The sequence below is a fragment of the Astyanax mexicanus genome, chromosome 25 (genome assembly GCF_023375975.1).
Source record: "Astyanax mexicanus isolate ESR-SI-001 chromosome 25, AstMex3_surface, whole genome shotgun sequence".
NCBI classification, from domain to species: Eukaryota; Metazoa; Chordata; class Actinopteri; order Characiformes; family Acestrorhamphidae; genus Astyanax; species Astyanax mexicanus.
Window position 1 is genome coordinate 14633153 of NC_064432.1, and position 14684 is coordinate 14647836.

The following is a 14684-nucleotide window of genomic DNA, read 5'->3' on the forward strand; positions in this document are numbered from 1 at the left end:
AGGTGCAGGTGGAAGGATTCCAGGGATGTAGAGCCTCTTGCACATCTGTACCTGGTTAGTACAATGCCTTCCACTGTGGTGTTCCCTATGTCAGTGTACAGTGGTACACCTGGTACATCCTGAATGCACTTTACATGCCTCTGCTGCACACGCCATATGTGCTCCATTCTGACATTGTCCAACAAAGGGACACCCATTTGGTCTCTGCCCTTCTCTCCCATCAGCTCCTGCAGGAGTGTTTGAATGAGGAGGATTGTGGTCTCCTCACCCCGTGTCCTTCGTCTGCAGTACTGGGCCAGCTCATCTTTTGTGATGTTCCTGTCCACCATTGCACTGGTCACCCCAGGAACACCCTCTTTTTTAAGCTGTTTCCTCTTTGCCAAGCGCAGCAAGGCAACATCATTTGGGTCCCATTCAAAAATGCACGAGGACAGTCGGGCCATGAACGTGGGGTACAGAGGATGAGCGTCAGTGGTACAACCGACAGCCAGGCGCCTCATAAAATGGTAGATGTCCAGTCTGACAGTGAGGTCTGGCCAACCGCTAAATCTCTCCTCCAGTTTAGTCTGCCCACCTGTGTCCTTGCAGCAGCCAGAGTCCACATACAAGAGCTTTGGTGGCACCATGGCTGCCTGGGAGTATCTCTTGATGAGACCTTTGACCATTGCATCCAATCCTGGCCCCTCTTGCGCAGTGAGCACACTGATGAGAATTTGACCTCTCTCGTTGCTGACAGAGGTCATCCACTGTGCTGTCCCCTTGGCTGGACCAGCAAGCTTCCTTGTGATCTAACAAAACAATAGGACATAAGATTGCATTGCATCAATAATCAGCCATTGTTAAATGGGAATTGTTAATTAGTAGAGAAACCTACTGAATCTCACTGATTTAACATATGGTGATAGAAAGGAGAGGTTATATCTGCAGTGCAAATAAAGCCATTTCATTTGCTATTCAAAACCACCAGTAAACCTACAAGTGTTTTGTGTGTTGATCATAAAATAGAGGTAATTTTAGAAGCAAATAAAATTTCAAACAGCAAAGCCAAGAACAATTCTGACTCCACACATTTCTTTAGAACAGAGCATTTCACACACAAAAACCCTGAGTGGAATTTTATCTAAATGTTACACAGTAATGATCTAATACCTTTTTAGTGGAGTCCATTTTTAAGATGGATCCAAAAATGGACGTAATGGAAGCCTTGATGTGGTCGACTCGACTCATTATGTCCTTTCCGTAGACTGTAAGAAGCCATCTTTCTGTGGGGACAGCAATCGGCTCTGGGGGCTCTTGAAAAACCACAGGAAAAAGGCTGGGATGCGCTACAAAAGATTCACACTCCCCAAAATATCTGGCAAGGCGAATCAACCACTCCTCACTGTGATTTTCTTTTAGCTGCTTTAGGAGACGATTGCAGCTGTTCCCCAATGTCCTCTCTCTCATCAGACGGATGACCCTAATATCACAAGCATACCTGCAAAACAAGACAGACAACTATTGTAGAATTTTGTCTGAGGTAAATTTAAAGTTGTGCTCAGAATGTAACTGACAGTCTGTGCTACTTACTTTCGTGTGAGGATGATTCGGAACTCTGACCGGTGAGGGACATCCAGTTGGTCCAGGACGGTCTTGCTTGTTGACAGATGGGTGACTTTACAAAAATTGCAACGGAGAGTCTCGGTCACCATCAGGTAATATCTGTCAATGTCCAAGACATGTCGCACTCTTTTATGGATTCCGCAACCAGTCAGCTGCTTGCCGCAGTCTGGGCACTGCAACCTGACCTTCCACAGGTGGTATGGCATCCACACAAGAAGACGATGGGTGAAGAAGGGATCTGGTGTGGGCACCTGATGGTAAATCAGAGCTGGTGTAGGTGGCTCATACCATAGCTTCAGGCCACTTCTAAGTCTCTGATTCCCCCACAATGTGGATGCTATCCATTTCTGGTCTTGTAGAGGGATGTTTTTCTTCATCTCTGCTGGCAACCAGAAATCATTGAAACCAGAAGATGACAGAGCAGGAGATTGAGAAGGAGTCTGAGGGACAGGTGGGACAGCAGGTACAACAGAGGGAAGACTGGATAGAGTGGTTTCCACACTGGGGCAGTCATCTGATGCACAGCTGGTGGTAATGGATTCACTCTGTTTCACACATACACACATTAAAAAAGGGATAATTAAAAATATATTAAGGCAACAAAGACAAACCACATCCTAATTTAGACACTGAAACTTACAGAAACGGTGGACACAGAAGACATCGACAAGGTGGATGGCTTCCTCCTTGCAGAGGTAGATAAAGAAGGAGGCAAGGAAAAAGGGGATGTGGTCTGGATGTAAGTCTTGGGACTGCATGATTGCTGCAGGGCAGTGGATGTGGCCCTGGCAACAGCAGGACTGGTGAATGCAGGTGGGCCAGCTGTAGTAGTGTCAGTGGCATGATCCTAGAGAACAGATTTTACATCAACAACAGTTTATAGCGAATTATACTGACAGCTCAAATTATGCTATGATATAACAAACATTTACATTCTCTAAACCAGTGTTCTCCAATCTTGGCCGGTATGCTTTCTAAACTACCAGCAGCACTACTTGCTTAATCGGCTAGTCTCAGCCTTTAAACAGTTGGTTATATAGGACATGTCATTGCTTGGTTGAAATAAAAACATACACCCTGACTGGCCCTTTACAGATCGGAGTGGTGGCCCATGCACTAAACCATACCTTAGTTGGAGGCCTGGCCTGACTAAGCACTGGTTTTGCTGCAGCGACATGCTTTCCACCAAAACGAGATGGTTTAAACTGAAGAAAGAAAAATAAATTAGAGCAATTTAGTCCAAGTGGTATCATATAAACATCTTAATTTTAAAAAAGCAAAAAACATTTGATCATACAAATGATCATACAAATATAATGACCATTGTTTTTCTTAATTTTACACTGATAGAGATTTGACTACATTAATTAATACATTAATTAATGTGTAGAAATTAGTAGAAATGTAGAAATTTCACTAATTGGGAACAGAAAAAGAAAATCGTATTGTACCACATGGGAGTACTTAAAACTGGTTTGAGTAAGAACGCTCTTTCAATAATAATTCCAGCAAAATTTGTCTACCAAAAACTGAAGAAGACCCTTTTTAAGGGTAAAAAACAAACATAAAAAGTAAGAAGGGAATACTTCACTCACTATTTGTCGCTGGGAAACTGTGAGTGTGGGTAAAGAGGGGCTGGAACACACAGGTTGTCTTGATGTGCATGGCACAGTAGATGTATGTTCACTAGTGGTCTAAAGAAATACATTAAAAAAAGTACAACCATTAAAAATCACTTAAATACATAATACATGCTTTTCTGCTCATTATATCCACCTATTTCCACACCTTTACACAGTGGTACCCGCACACACAGCTCTGACGACCCCCAAAAATTGACGTCTGTTGTTTGAGCTGTGCTGGACACTTCTCTATCTGCAAGAAATTCCAATAGGACAATTTACTGACTGCATTGTTAATTGTGCTGTAATGTAGCTAGCATTAAAACCAATTGTTAAAGGACAGTAATGTACCAAAACGTGTATGTGCCGTAATTAAATAAATCATTACAAAATGTAGAATTCTGGCTTCATACTCTTACTGGACTTGATTTGTGATTTCATTAGCCACTGTAGAACAACATACATGTAGATTGACACTATGTGAGCTTGTAGGCAGACACTGAGGGGCCAGGAAAGTCACAAACAGGACAAAAGTGTGAGGCACATGCATTAACTGGCATTAATTTATGTGTCCCATAACCATATTTATGGGGCTCTAGTCATTAATGTACAGTACAGTAAATGAAATGGTCAGTCAGTGTATAACTGTATTAACTGGCATCTTAATTTATGTGTCCCATAACCATCTTTATGGGGCTCTAGTCATAATGTACAGTATAGTAAATGAAATGGTCAGTCAGTGTATAAATGTATTAACACATTAAGTGTATAACACATTAATTTAATTCTATATTGTGTGACCTAAAATCACGTGGTACTCACTGAATAATCTATAGGGGGATTCCACTGTTTATGCATAATCAAATGGTTCAGAGTCCTTCAGAGCAGTGTTCTAGAGAAACCAGTGCAAATCTAAATATATAATAGAACTTAATATGTATATATTAGATATGTTTACGAATATAATAATAATATTTTAATAAGCATGATAGGTATTAGACGCGTTTGATGCGTCAAAATGACTTTGTTACAACAATTTATAACAAATTAATTAACACACTGAGAAAATGTGTTTAATAATAAAAACAAATAGGTAGAATAGTCTCTTTTGTCACGTTTCTATAAACCGTTCAGACTGTCTATACAAATAAAACTACAAAACTATCTTAAACACGTAAAAATCCCTACATCGCAGCCTTGATTTATTATGTGTTTAATGCTTGCCTTTTGATAGAGCTCATGCCATTTCTTTTGCCTCGGGGCTGGCCTGTTCCCCGCCTCCGAGGGCCAAACGCCCGTACCAGCGAAGGTCTTTAGCCTGGCCACCCACTCCTCATCACCCATCGCTCGGTGTTTTTTTTTAGATGCCATATTATTCCAATATTACCAACGGAGCTAGCTAGCTAAATAAACTATTTTCAAAAAAGATAGACAGCTAACTAGATAGTTAGATCATTTTTTTCACCTATAACTGTTGAAGGGATGTGATTGGTAAGAAAAGGAGAGGCGGCATGGATTTTGATTGGTCAGAAATGGAGTGGTGGAGAAACATTTAATTGGTTAAAAATGGACAGAGCGTCAGGCAATCGCTGCGATTTGATTGGCAAGAAATGGAGACCCGCCAAGGTTTTTGATTGGCAAGAAATGGACGGGTTATCTGAGGAGCAGATTTCATTGGTAAGAAATGGACACTGTGCCGTGAGCTGATTGGAGAAAAATGGAAGCGGCTTTGGAAGAACAGTGACACGATTGGCGTGCTGGAAGCCGGCGCTTGTGTTCCAGGTAGCGCCAACGAGGCTCAGGCATGCAGCTAGTTACCTGCCAGCACCACAGGGGATGGCAAGAACCAAAGTAATCTTAGCGAATGTTGGGGAGCGACAAAAGCAGAGGAGCCGAGCCAGCCAGGAGTCGAACCTAGAATCTTCTGATCCGTAGTCAGACGCGTTATCCATTGCGCCACTGGCCCACCTGCAAGAAACTGTCAGACAAAGTGGATAAGAGGACATTTCAGGCCTATGTCACACCAAAATGGGCCTCTTAGCTCTGAAGTAAAGCAAGATCCCAACACCCAAGCTGCACTATTAGAAGTTCCAACAGGATCGCCATTGAAACCCAGCAAAATGTTAAGGCATCACTCTGCTTTCCTCAGCCAGCAAGAAGGTTCCCATACCGGGAGTTGAACCCGGGCCGCCTGGGTGAAAACCAGAAATCCTAACAACTAGACCATATGGGACTCCAAAGTTAAAAAGGCACAATGAAAATTATGTCGTTAGACTCTTGAGTTTAGAAATAGGCCCTCAGGCAGGACAATTTCCTAAGTGTTTGCATCCGTAAGAATTTTCTCAAGCATCCAGAGAACGAAAGGTAGAATAATCTGACAAGCAGACACATGCCTCATCCTCACGCCATGTTGCACAACGCTTTGCTGAAGCAGTACTACCAAAAAACAAGACATGCACCTGTTTTACTTTAAATGATTCCAAAGACAGGCAAGAAAAGCCTGCTGCAAGCTTAAAGGACTTGCCGTGACCCGGATTCGAACCGGGGTTGCTGCGGCCACAACGCAGAGTACTAACCACTATACGATCACGGCACCCCACCATCCACTAGCAAAGATCTTGCTCTCTTCCCAGGCAATAGGCTTGTCAACTGATTGTACGGCACATGACTGGATATATGCATCGGAGGAAAGATGTGCAACAACACTTACCGGATCATAACAAGAGCCTACTGTTACATGATCCACTGTAGGCTTTTTTCTAAAGTACTTGCAAAGTTAAGTAAAAGCTGGAATCAGATTCGTTTTCCCTGTTCGTAGATGTTGTGATTAACTGCACATGTATGTGCAAGGAGAACATAAGTCTTTATTGTAGATACTGGTGCTTAAACTCCTTCACTTACCATGCTCCAAACAAAACAAGGTGAGTCTCTTAGGATATTACGAGCATGTTTCTTATTTAAAAATGATCAATGCCCCGTGTGAGGATCGAACTCACGACCTTCAGATTATGAGACTGACGCGCTACCTACTGCGCTAACGAGGCTCAGGCATGCAGCTAGTTACCTGCCAGCACCACAGGGGATGGCAAGAACCAAAGTAATCTTAGCGAATGTTGGGGAGCGACAAAAGCAGAGGAGCCGAGCCAGCCAGGAGTCGAACCTAGAATCTTCTGATCCGTAGTCAGACGCGTTATCCATTGCGCCACTGGCCCACCAGCAAGAAACTGTCAGGCAAAGTGGATAAGAGGACATTTCAGGTCTATGTCACACCAAAATGGGCCTCTTAGCTCTGAAGTAAAGCAAGATCCCAACACCCAAGCTGCACTATTAGAAGTTCCAACAGGATCGCCATTGAAACCCAGCAAAATGATATGGCATCACTCTGCTTTCCTCAGCCAGCAAGAAGCTTCCCATACCGGGAGTTGAACCCGGGCCGCCTGGGTGAAAACCAGGAATCCTAACCGCTAGACCATATGGGACTCCAAGGTTAAAAAGGCACAAGGAAAATTATGTCATTAGACTCTTGAGTTTAGAAATAGGCCCTCATGCAGGACAATTTCCTAAGTGTTTGCATCCGTAAGAATTTTCTCAAGCATCCAGAAACGAAATTTAGAATAATCTGACAAGCAGACACATGCCTCATCCTCACGCCATGTTGCACAACGCTTTGCTGAAGCAGTACTACCGAAAAACAAGACATGCACCTGTTTTACTTTAAATGATTCCAAAGACAGGCAAGAAAAGCCTGCTGCAAGCTTAAAGGACTTGCCGTGACCCGGATTCGAACCGGGGTTGCTGCGGCCACAACGCAAAGTACTAACCACTATACGATCACTGCACCCCACCATCCACTAGCAAAGATCTTGCTCTCTTCCCAGGCAATAGGCTTGTCAACTGATTGTACGGCACATGACTGGATATATGCATCGGAGGAAAGATGTGCAACAACACTTACCGGATCATAACAAGAGCCTACTGTTACATGATCCACTGTAGGCTTTTTTCTAAAGTACTTGCAAAGTTAAGTAAAAGCTGGAATCAGATTCGTTTTCCCTGTTCGTAGATGTTGTGATTAACTGCACATATATGTGCAAGGAGAACATAAGTCTTTATTGTAGATACTGGTGCTTAACCACCTTCACTTACCATGCTCCAAACAAAACAAGGTGAGTCTCTTAGGATATTACGAGCATGTTTCTCATTTAAAATTGATCAATGCCCCGTGTGAGGATCGAACTCACGACCTTCAGATTATGAGACTGACGCGCTACCTACTGCGCTAACGAGGCTCAGGCATGCAGCTAGTTACCTGCCAGCACCACAGGGGATGGCAAGAACCAAAGTAATCTTAGCGAATGTTGGGGAGCGACAAAAGCAGAGGAGCCGAGCCAGCCAGGAGTCGAACCTAGAATCTTCTGATCCGTAGTCAGACGCGTTATCCATTGCGCCACTGGCCCACCGGCAAGAAACTGTCAGACAAAGTGGATAAGAGGACATTTCAGGCCTATGTCACACCAAAATGGGCCTCTTAGCTCTGAAGTAAAGCAAGATCCCAACACCCAAGCTGCACTATTAGAAGTTCCAACAGGATCGCCATTGAAACCCAGCAAAATGTTAAGGCATCACTCTGCTTTCCTCAGCCAGCAAGAAGGTTCCCATACCGGGAGTTGAACCCGGGCCGCCTGGGTGAAAACCAGAAATCCTAACAACTAGACCATATGGGACTCCAAAGTTAAAAAGGCACAATGAAAATTATGTCGTTAGACTCTTGAGTTTAGAAATAGGCCCTCAGGCAGGACAATTTCCTAAGTGTTTGCATCCGTAAGAATTTTCTCAAGCATCCAGAGAACGAAAGGTAGAATAATCTGACAAGCAGACACATGCCTCATCCTCACGCCATGTTGCACAACGCTTTGCTGAAGCAGTACTACCAAAAAACAAGACATGCACCTGTTTTACTTTAAATGATTCCAAAGACAGGCAAGAAAAGCCTGCTGCAAGCTTAAAGGACTTGCCGTGACCCGGATTCGAACCGGGGTTGCTGCGGCCACAACGCAGAGTACTAACCACTATACGATCACGGCACCCCACCATCCACTAGCAAAGATCTTGCTCTCTTCCCAGGCAATAGGCTTGTCAACTGATTGTACGGCACATGACTGGATATATGCATCGGAGGAAAGATGTGCAACAACACTTACCGGATCATAACAAGAGCCTACTGTTACATGATCCACTGTAGGCTTTTTTCTAAAGTACTTGCAAAGTTAAGTAAAAGCTGGAATCAGATTCGTTTTCCCTGTTCGTAGATGTTGTGATTAACTGCACATGTATGTGCAAGGAGAACATAAGTCTTTATTGTAGATACTGGTGCTTAAACTCCTTCACTTACCATGCTCCAAACAAAACAAGGTGAGTCTCTTAGGATATTACGAGCATGTTTCTTATTTAAAAATGATCAATGCCCCGTGTGAGGATCGAACTCACGACCTTCAGATTATGAGACTGACGCGCTACCTACTGCGCTAACGAGGCTCAGGCATGCAGCTAGTTACCTGCCAGCACCACAGGGGATGGCAAGAACCAAAGTAATCTTAGCGAATGTTGGGGAGCGACAAAAGCAGAGGAGCCGAGCCAGCCAGGAGTCGAACCTAGAATCTTCTGATCCGTAGTCAGACGCGTTATCCATTGCGCCACTGGCCCACCAGCAAGAAACTGTCAGGCAAAGTGGATAAGAGGACATTTCAGGTCTATGTCACACCAAAATGGGCCTCTTAGCTCTGAAGTAAAGCAAGATCCCAACACCCAAGCTGCACTATTAGAAGTTCCAACAGGATCGCCATTGAAACCCAGCAAAATGATATGGCATCACTCTGCTTTCCTCAGCCAGCAAGAAGCTTCCCATACCGGGAGTTGAACCCGGGCCGCCTGGGTGAAAACCAGGAATCCTAACCGCTAGACCATATGGGACTCCAAGGTTAAAAAGGCACAAGGAAAATTATGTCATTAGACTCTTGAGTTTAGAAATAGGCCCTCATGCAGGACAATTTCCTAAGTGTTTGCATCCGTAAGAATTTTCTCAAGCATCCAGAAACGAAATTTAGAATAATCTGACAAGCAGACACATGCCTCATCCTCACGCCATGTTGCACAACGCTTTGCTGAAGCAGTACTACCGAAAAACAAGACATGCACCTGTTTTACTTTAAATGATTCCAAAGACAGGCAAGAAAAGCCTGCTGCAAGCTTAAAGGACTTGCCGTGACCCGGATTCGAACCGGGGTTGCTGCGGCCACAACGCAAAGTACTAACCACTATACGATCACTGCACCCCACCATCCACTAGCAAAGATCTTGCTCTCTTCCCAGGCAATAGGCTTGTCAACTGATTGTACGGCACATGACTGGATATATGCATCGGAGGAAAGATGTGCAACAACACTTACCGGATCATAACAAGAGCCTACTGTTACATGATCCACTGTAGGCTTTTTTCTAAAGTACTTGCAAAGTTAAGTAAAAGCTGGAATCAGATTCGTTTTCCCTGTTCGTAGATGTTGTGATTAACTGCACATATATGTGCAAGGAGAACATAAGTCTTTATTGTAGATACTGGTGCTTAACCACCTTCACTTACCATGCTCCAAACAAAACAAGGTGAGTCTCTTAGGATATTACGAGCATGTTTCTCATTTAAAATTGATCAATGCCCCGTGTGAGGATCGAACTCACGACCTTCAGATTATGAGACTGACGCGCTACCTACTGCGCTAACGAGGCTCAGGCATGCAGCTAGTTACCTGCCAGCACCACAGGGGATGGCAAGAACCAAAGTAATCTTAGCGAATGTTGGGGAGCGACAAAAGCAGAGGAGCCGAGCCAGCCAGGAGTCGAACCTAGAATCTTCTGATCCGTAGTCAGACGCGTTATCCATTGCGCCACTGGCCCACCGGCAAGAAACTGTCAGACAAAGTGGATAAGAGGACATTTCAGGCCTATGTCACACCAAAATGGGCCTCTTAGCTCTGAAGTAAAGCAAGATCCCAACACCCAAGCTGCACTATTAGAAGTTCCAACAGGATCGCCATTGAAACCCAGCAAAATGTTAAGGCATCACTCTGCTTTCCTCAGCCAGCAAGAAGCTTCCCATACCGGGAGTTGAACCCGGGCCGCCTGGGTGAAAACCAGAAATCCTAACAACTAGACCATATGGGACTCCAAAGTTAAAAAGGCACAATGAAAATTATGTCGTTAGACTCTTGAGTTTAGAAATAGGCCCTCAGGCAGGACAATTTCCTAAGTGTTTGCATCCGTAAGAATTTTCTCAAGCATCCAGAGAACGAAAGGTAGAATAATCTGACAAGCAGACACATGCCTCATCCTCACGCCATGTTGCACAACGCTTTGCTGAAGCAGTACTACCAAAAAACAAGACATGCACCTGTTTTACTTTAAATGATTCCAAAGACAGGCAAGAAAAGCCTGCTGCAAGCTTAAAGGACTTGCCGTGACCCGGATTCGAACCGGGGTTGCTGCGGCCACAACGCAGAGTACTAACCACTATACGATCACGGCACCCCACCATCCACTAGCAAAGATCTTGCTCTCTTCCCAGGCAATAGGCTTGTCAACTGATTGTACGGCACATGACTGGATATATGCATCGGAGGAAAGATGTGCAACAACACTTACCGGATCATAACAAGAGCCTACTGTTACATGATCCATTGTAGGCTTTTTTCTAAAGTACTTGCAAAGTTAAGTAAAAGCTGGAATCAGATTCGTTTTCCCTGTTCGTAGATGTTGTGATTAACTGCACATGTATGTGCAAGGAGAACATAAGTCTTTATTGTAGATACTGGTGCTTAAACTCCTTCACTTACCATGCTCCAAACAAAACAAGGTGAGTCTCTTAGGATATTACGAGCATGTTTCTTATTTAAAAATGATCAATGCCCCGTGTGAGGATCGAACTCACAACCTTCAGATTATGAGACTGACGCGCTACCTACTGCGCTAACGAGGCTCAGGCATGCAGCTAGTTACCTGCCAGCACCACAGGGGATGGCAAGAACCAAAGTAATCTTAGCGAATGTTGGGGAGCGACAAAAGCAGAGGAGCCGAGCCAGCCAGGAGTCGAACCTAGAATCTTCTGATCCGTAGTCAGACGCGTTATCCATTGCGCCACTGGCCCACCAGCAAGAAACTGTCAGGCAAAGTGGATAAGAGGACATTTCAGGTCTATGTCACACCAAAATGGGCCTCTTAGCTCTGAAGTAAAGCAAGATCCCAACACCCAAGCTGCACTATTAGAAGTTCCAACAGGATCGCCATTGAAACCCAGCAAAATGATATGGCATCACTCTGCTTTCCTCAGCCAGCAAGAAGCTTCCCATACCGGGAGTTGAACCCGGGCCGCCTGGGTGAAAACCAGGAATCCTAACCGCTAGACCATATGGGACTCCAAGGTTAAAAAGGCACAAGGAAAATTATGTCATTAGACTCTTGAGTTTAGAAATAGGCCCTCATGCAGGACAATTTCCTAAGTGTTTGCATCCGTAAGAATTTTCTCAAGCATCCAGAAACGAAATTTAGAATAATCTGACAAGCAGACACATGCCTCATCCTCACGCCATGTTGCACAACGCTTTGCTGAAGCAGTACTACCGAAAAACAAGACATGCACCTGTTTTACTTTAAATGATTCCAAAGACAGGCAAGAAAAGCCTGCTGCAAGCTTAAAGGACTTGCCGTGACCCGGATTCGAACCGGGGTTGCTGCGGCCACAACGCAAAGTACTAACCACTATACGATCACTGCACCCCACCATCCACTAGCAAAGATCTTGCTCTCTTCCCAGGCAATAGGCTTGTCAACTGATTGTACGGCACATGACTGGATATATGCATCGGAGGAAAGATGTGCAACAACACTTACCGGATCATAACAAGAGCCTACTGTTACATGATCCACTGTAGGCTTTTTTCTAAAGTACTTGCAAAGTTAAGTAAAAGCTGGAATCAGATTCGTTTTCCCTGTTCGTAGATGTTGTGATTAACTGCACATATATGTGCAAGGAGAACATAAGTCTTTATTGTAGATACTGGTGCTTAACCACCTTCACTTACCATGCTCCAAACAAAACAAGGTGAGTCTCTTAGGATATTACGAGCATGTTTCTCATTTAAAATTGATCAATGCCCCGTGTGAGGATCGAACTCACGACCTTCAGATTATGAGACTGACGCGCTACCTACTGCGCTAACGAGGCTCAGGCATGCAGCTAGTTACCTGCCAGCACCACAGGGGATGGCAAGAACCAAAGTAATCTTAGCGAATGTTGGGGAGCGACAAAAGCAGAGGAGCCGAGCCAGCCAGGAGTCGAACCTAGAATCTTCTGATCCGTAGTCAGACGCGTTATCCATTGCGCCACTGGCCCACCGGCAAGAAACTGTCAGACAAAGTGGATAAGAGGACATTTCAGGCCTATGTCACACCAAAATGGGCCTCTTAGCTCTGAAGTAAAGCAAGATCCCAACACCCAAGCTGCACTATTAGAAGTTCCAACAGGATCGCCATTGAAACCCAGCAAAATGTTAAGGCATCACTCTGCTTTCCTCAGCCAGCAAGAAGCTTCCCATACCGGGAGTTGAACCCGGGCCGCCTGGGTGAAAACCAGGAATCCTAACCGCTAGACCATATGGGACTCCAAGGTTAAAAAGGCACAAGGAAAATTATGTCGTTAGACTCTTGAGTTTAGAAATAGGCCCTCATGCAGGACAATTTCCTAAGTGTTTGCATCCGTAAGAATTTTCTCAAGCATCCAGAGAACGAAAGGTAGAATAATCTGACAAGCAGACACATGCCTCATCCTCACGCCATGTTGCACAACGCTTTGCTGAAGCAGTACTACCGAAAAACAAGACATGCACCTGTTTTACTTTAAATGATTCCAAAGACAGGCAAGAAAAGCCTGCTGCAAGCTTAAAGGACTTGCCGTGACCCGGATTCGAACCGGGGTTGCTGCGGCCACAACGCAGAGTACTAACCACTATACGATCACGGCACCCCACCATCCACTAGCAAAGATCTTGCTCTCTTCCCAGGCAATAGGCTTGTCAACTGATTGTACGGCACATGACTGGATATATGCATCGGAGGAAAGATGTGCAACAACACTTACCGGATCATAACAAGAGCCTACTGTTACATGATCCACTGTAGGCTTTTTTCTAAAGTACTTGCAAAGTTAAGTAAAAGCTGGAATCAGATTCGTTTTCCCTGTTCGTAGATGTTGTGATTAACTGCACATGTATGTGCAAGGAGAACATAAGTCTTTATTGTAGATACTGGTGCTTAAACTCCTTCACTTACCATGCTCCAAACAAAACAAGGTGAGTCTCTTAGGATATTACGAGCATGTTTCTTATTTAAAAATGATCAATGCCCCGTGTGAGGATCGAACTCACGACCTTCAGATTATGAGACTGACGCGCTACCTACTGCGCTAACGAGGCTCAGGCATGCAGCTAGTTACCTGCCAGCATCACAGGGGATGGCAAGAACCAAAGTAATCTTAGCGGATGTTGGGGAGCGACAAAAGCAGAGGAGCCGAGCCAGCCAGGAGTCGAACCTAGAATCTTCTGATCCGTAGTCAGACGCGTTATCCATTGCGCCACTGGCCCAACGGCAAGAAACTGTCAGACAAAGTGGATAAGAGGACATTTCAGGCCTATGTCACACCAAAATGGGCCTCTTAGCTCTGAAGTAAAGCAAGATCCCAACACCCAAGCTGCACTATTAGAAGTTCCAACAGGATCGCCATTGAAACCCAGCAAAATGTTAAGGCATCACTCTGCTTTCCTCAGCCAGCAAGAAGCTTCCCATACCGGGAGTTGAACCCGGGCCACCTGGGTGAAAACCAGGAATCCTAACCGCTAGACCATATGGGACTCCAAGGTTAAAAAGGCACAAGGAAAATTATGTTGTTAGACTCTTGAGTTTAGAAATAGGCCCTCATGCAGGACAATTTCCTAAGTGTTTGCATCCGTAAGAATTTTCTCAAGCATCCAGAGAACGAAAGGTAGAATAATCTGACAAGCAGACACATGCCTCATCCTCACGCCATGTTGCACAACGCTTTGCTGAAGCAGTACTACCGAAAAACAAGACATGCACCTGTTTTACTTTAAATGATTCCAAAGACAGGCAAGAAAAGCCTGCTGCAAGCTTAAAGGACTTGCCGTGACCCGGATTCGAACCGGGGTTGCTGCGGCCACAACGCAGAGTACTAACCACTATACGATCACGGCTCCCCACCATCCACTAGCAAAGATCTTGCTCTCTTCCCAGGCAATAGGCTTGTCAACTGATTGTACGGCACATGACTGGATATATGCATCGGAGGAAAGATGTGCAACAACACTTACCGGATCATAACAAGAGCCTACTGTTACATGA

The 14684-nt window shown here is 44.6% G+C and overlaps 1 protein-coding gene and 28 non-coding genes across 29 annotated transcripts; all 29 read right to left on the minus strand.

Moving 5' to 3' along the window:
- Positions 1–776: 776 nt before the first annotated feature.
- LOC125787779 (uncharacterized) lies at positions 777–4342 on the minus strand. The gene is made up of 6 exons (XM_049472469.1): positions 3391–4342; positions 3198–3296; positions 2730–2807; positions 2243–2449; positions 1570–2147; positions 777–1477 (listed from the first exon to the last, which is right to left on the minus strand). Exons 4-6 carry the CDS (start codon positions 2264–2266, stop codon positions 1117–1119), a joined length of 963 nt encoding a protein of 320 aa, XP_049328426.1. The 5' UTR covers positions 2267–2449; positions 2730–2807; positions 3198–3296; positions 3391–4342; the 3' UTR covers positions 777–1116.
- Positions 4343–5117: 775 nt separating this feature from the next.
- Positions 5118–5190, minus strand: trnar-acg (transfer RNA arginine (anticodon ACG)). Its single transcript has one exon. It is a non-coding gene; the product is annotated as a tRNA-Arg (tRNA).
- A 195-nt stretch (positions 5191–5385) lies between these two features.
- On the minus strand, positions 5386–5457 carry trnae-uuc (transfer RNA glutamic acid (anticodon UUC)). The gene has a single exon. It is a non-coding gene; the product is annotated as a tRNA-Glu (tRNA).
- A 288-nt stretch (positions 5458–5745) lies between these two features.
- trnah-gug (transfer RNA histidin (anticodon GUG)) lies at positions 5746–5817 on the minus strand. Its single transcript has one exon. It is a non-coding gene; the product is annotated as a tRNA-His (tRNA).
- A 378-nt stretch (positions 5818–6195) lies between these two features.
- Positions 6196–6268, minus strand: trnam-cau (transfer RNA methionine (anticodon CAU)). Its single transcript has one exon. It is a non-coding gene; the product is annotated as a tRNA-Met (tRNA).
- Positions 6269–6363: 95 nt separating this feature from the next.
- trnar-acg (transfer RNA arginine (anticodon ACG)) lies at positions 6364–6436 on the minus strand. Its single transcript has one exon. It is a non-coding gene; the product is annotated as a tRNA-Arg (tRNA).
- A 195-nt stretch (positions 6437–6631) lies between these two features.
- Positions 6632–6703, minus strand: trnae-uuc (transfer RNA glutamic acid (anticodon UUC)). Its single transcript has one exon. It is a non-coding gene; the product is annotated as a tRNA-Glu (tRNA).
- Positions 6704–7440: 737 nt separating this feature from the next.
- On the minus strand, positions 7441–7513 carry trnam-cau (transfer RNA methionine (anticodon CAU)). Its single transcript has one exon. It is a non-coding gene; the product is annotated as a tRNA-Met (tRNA).
- Positions 7514–7608: 95 nt separating this feature from the next.
- On the minus strand, positions 7609–7681 carry trnar-acg (transfer RNA arginine (anticodon ACG)). The gene has a single exon. It is a non-coding gene; the product is annotated as a tRNA-Arg (tRNA).
- Positions 7682–7876: 195 nt separating this feature from the next.
- On the minus strand, positions 7877–7948 carry trnae-uuc (transfer RNA glutamic acid (anticodon UUC)). Its single transcript has one exon. It is a non-coding gene; the product is annotated as a tRNA-Glu (tRNA).
- A 288-nt stretch (positions 7949–8236) lies between these two features.
- Positions 8237–8308, minus strand: trnah-gug (transfer RNA histidin (anticodon GUG)). Its single transcript has one exon. It is a non-coding gene; the product is annotated as a tRNA-His (tRNA).
- Positions 8309–8686: 378 nt separating this feature from the next.
- Positions 8687–8759, minus strand: trnam-cau (transfer RNA methionine (anticodon CAU)). Its single transcript has one exon. It is a non-coding gene; the product is annotated as a tRNA-Met (tRNA).
- Positions 8760–8854: 95 nt separating this feature from the next.
- Positions 8855–8927, minus strand: trnar-acg (transfer RNA arginine (anticodon ACG)). The gene has a single exon. It is a non-coding gene; the product is annotated as a tRNA-Arg (tRNA).
- Positions 8928–9122: 195 nt separating this feature from the next.
- trnae-uuc (transfer RNA glutamic acid (anticodon UUC)) lies at positions 9123–9194 on the minus strand. Its single transcript has one exon. It is a non-coding gene; the product is annotated as a tRNA-Glu (tRNA).
- Positions 9195–9931: 737 nt separating this feature from the next.
- On the minus strand, positions 9932–10004 carry trnam-cau (transfer RNA methionine (anticodon CAU)). The gene has a single exon. It is a non-coding gene; the product is annotated as a tRNA-Met (tRNA).
- Positions 10005–10099: 95 nt separating this feature from the next.
- Positions 10100–10172, minus strand: trnar-acg (transfer RNA arginine (anticodon ACG)). The gene has a single exon. It is a non-coding gene; the product is annotated as a tRNA-Arg (tRNA).
- A 195-nt stretch (positions 10173–10367) lies between these two features.
- trnae-uuc (transfer RNA glutamic acid (anticodon UUC)) lies at positions 10368–10439 on the minus strand. Its single transcript has one exon. It is a non-coding gene; the product is annotated as a tRNA-Glu (tRNA).
- Positions 10440–10727: 288 nt separating this feature from the next.
- Positions 10728–10799, minus strand: trnah-gug (transfer RNA histidin (anticodon GUG)). Its single transcript has one exon. It is a non-coding gene; the product is annotated as a tRNA-His (tRNA).
- Positions 10800–11177: 378 nt separating this feature from the next.
- On the minus strand, positions 11178–11250 carry trnam-cau (transfer RNA methionine (anticodon CAU)). The gene has a single exon. It is a non-coding gene; the product is annotated as a tRNA-Met (tRNA).
- Positions 11251–11345: 95 nt separating this feature from the next.
- On the minus strand, positions 11346–11418 carry trnar-acg (transfer RNA arginine (anticodon ACG)). The gene has a single exon. It is a non-coding gene; the product is annotated as a tRNA-Arg (tRNA).
- Positions 11419–11613: 195 nt separating this feature from the next.
- Positions 11614–11685, minus strand: trnae-uuc (transfer RNA glutamic acid (anticodon UUC)). Its single transcript has one exon. It is a non-coding gene; the product is annotated as a tRNA-Glu (tRNA).
- A 737-nt stretch (positions 11686–12422) lies between these two features.
- Positions 12423–12495, minus strand: trnam-cau (transfer RNA methionine (anticodon CAU)). Its single transcript has one exon. It is a non-coding gene; the product is annotated as a tRNA-Met (tRNA).
- Positions 12496–12590: 95 nt separating this feature from the next.
- Positions 12591–12663, minus strand: trnar-acg (transfer RNA arginine (anticodon ACG)). The gene has a single exon. It is a non-coding gene; the product is annotated as a tRNA-Arg (tRNA).
- A 195-nt stretch (positions 12664–12858) lies between these two features.
- On the minus strand, positions 12859–12930 carry trnae-uuc (transfer RNA glutamic acid (anticodon UUC)). The gene has a single exon. It is a non-coding gene; the product is annotated as a tRNA-Glu (tRNA).
- Positions 12931–13218: 288 nt separating this feature from the next.
- On the minus strand, positions 13219–13290 carry trnah-gug (transfer RNA histidin (anticodon GUG)). Its single transcript has one exon. It is a non-coding gene; the product is annotated as a tRNA-His (tRNA).
- Positions 13291–13668: 378 nt separating this feature from the next.
- Positions 13669–13741, minus strand: trnam-cau (transfer RNA methionine (anticodon CAU)). Its single transcript has one exon. It is a non-coding gene; the product is annotated as a tRNA-Met (tRNA).
- Positions 13742–13836: 95 nt separating this feature from the next.
- Positions 13837–13909, minus strand: trnar-acg (transfer RNA arginine (anticodon ACG)). The gene has a single exon. It is a non-coding gene; the product is annotated as a tRNA-Arg (tRNA).
- A 195-nt stretch (positions 13910–14104) lies between these two features.
- On the minus strand, positions 14105–14176 carry trnae-uuc (transfer RNA glutamic acid (anticodon UUC)). The gene has a single exon. It is a non-coding gene; the product is annotated as a tRNA-Glu (tRNA).
- A 288-nt stretch (positions 14177–14464) lies between these two features.
- Positions 14465–14536, minus strand: trnah-gug (transfer RNA histidin (anticodon GUG)). The gene has a single exon. It is a non-coding gene; the product is annotated as a tRNA-His (tRNA).
- Between the last annotated feature and the right edge of the window lie 148 nt (positions 14537–14684).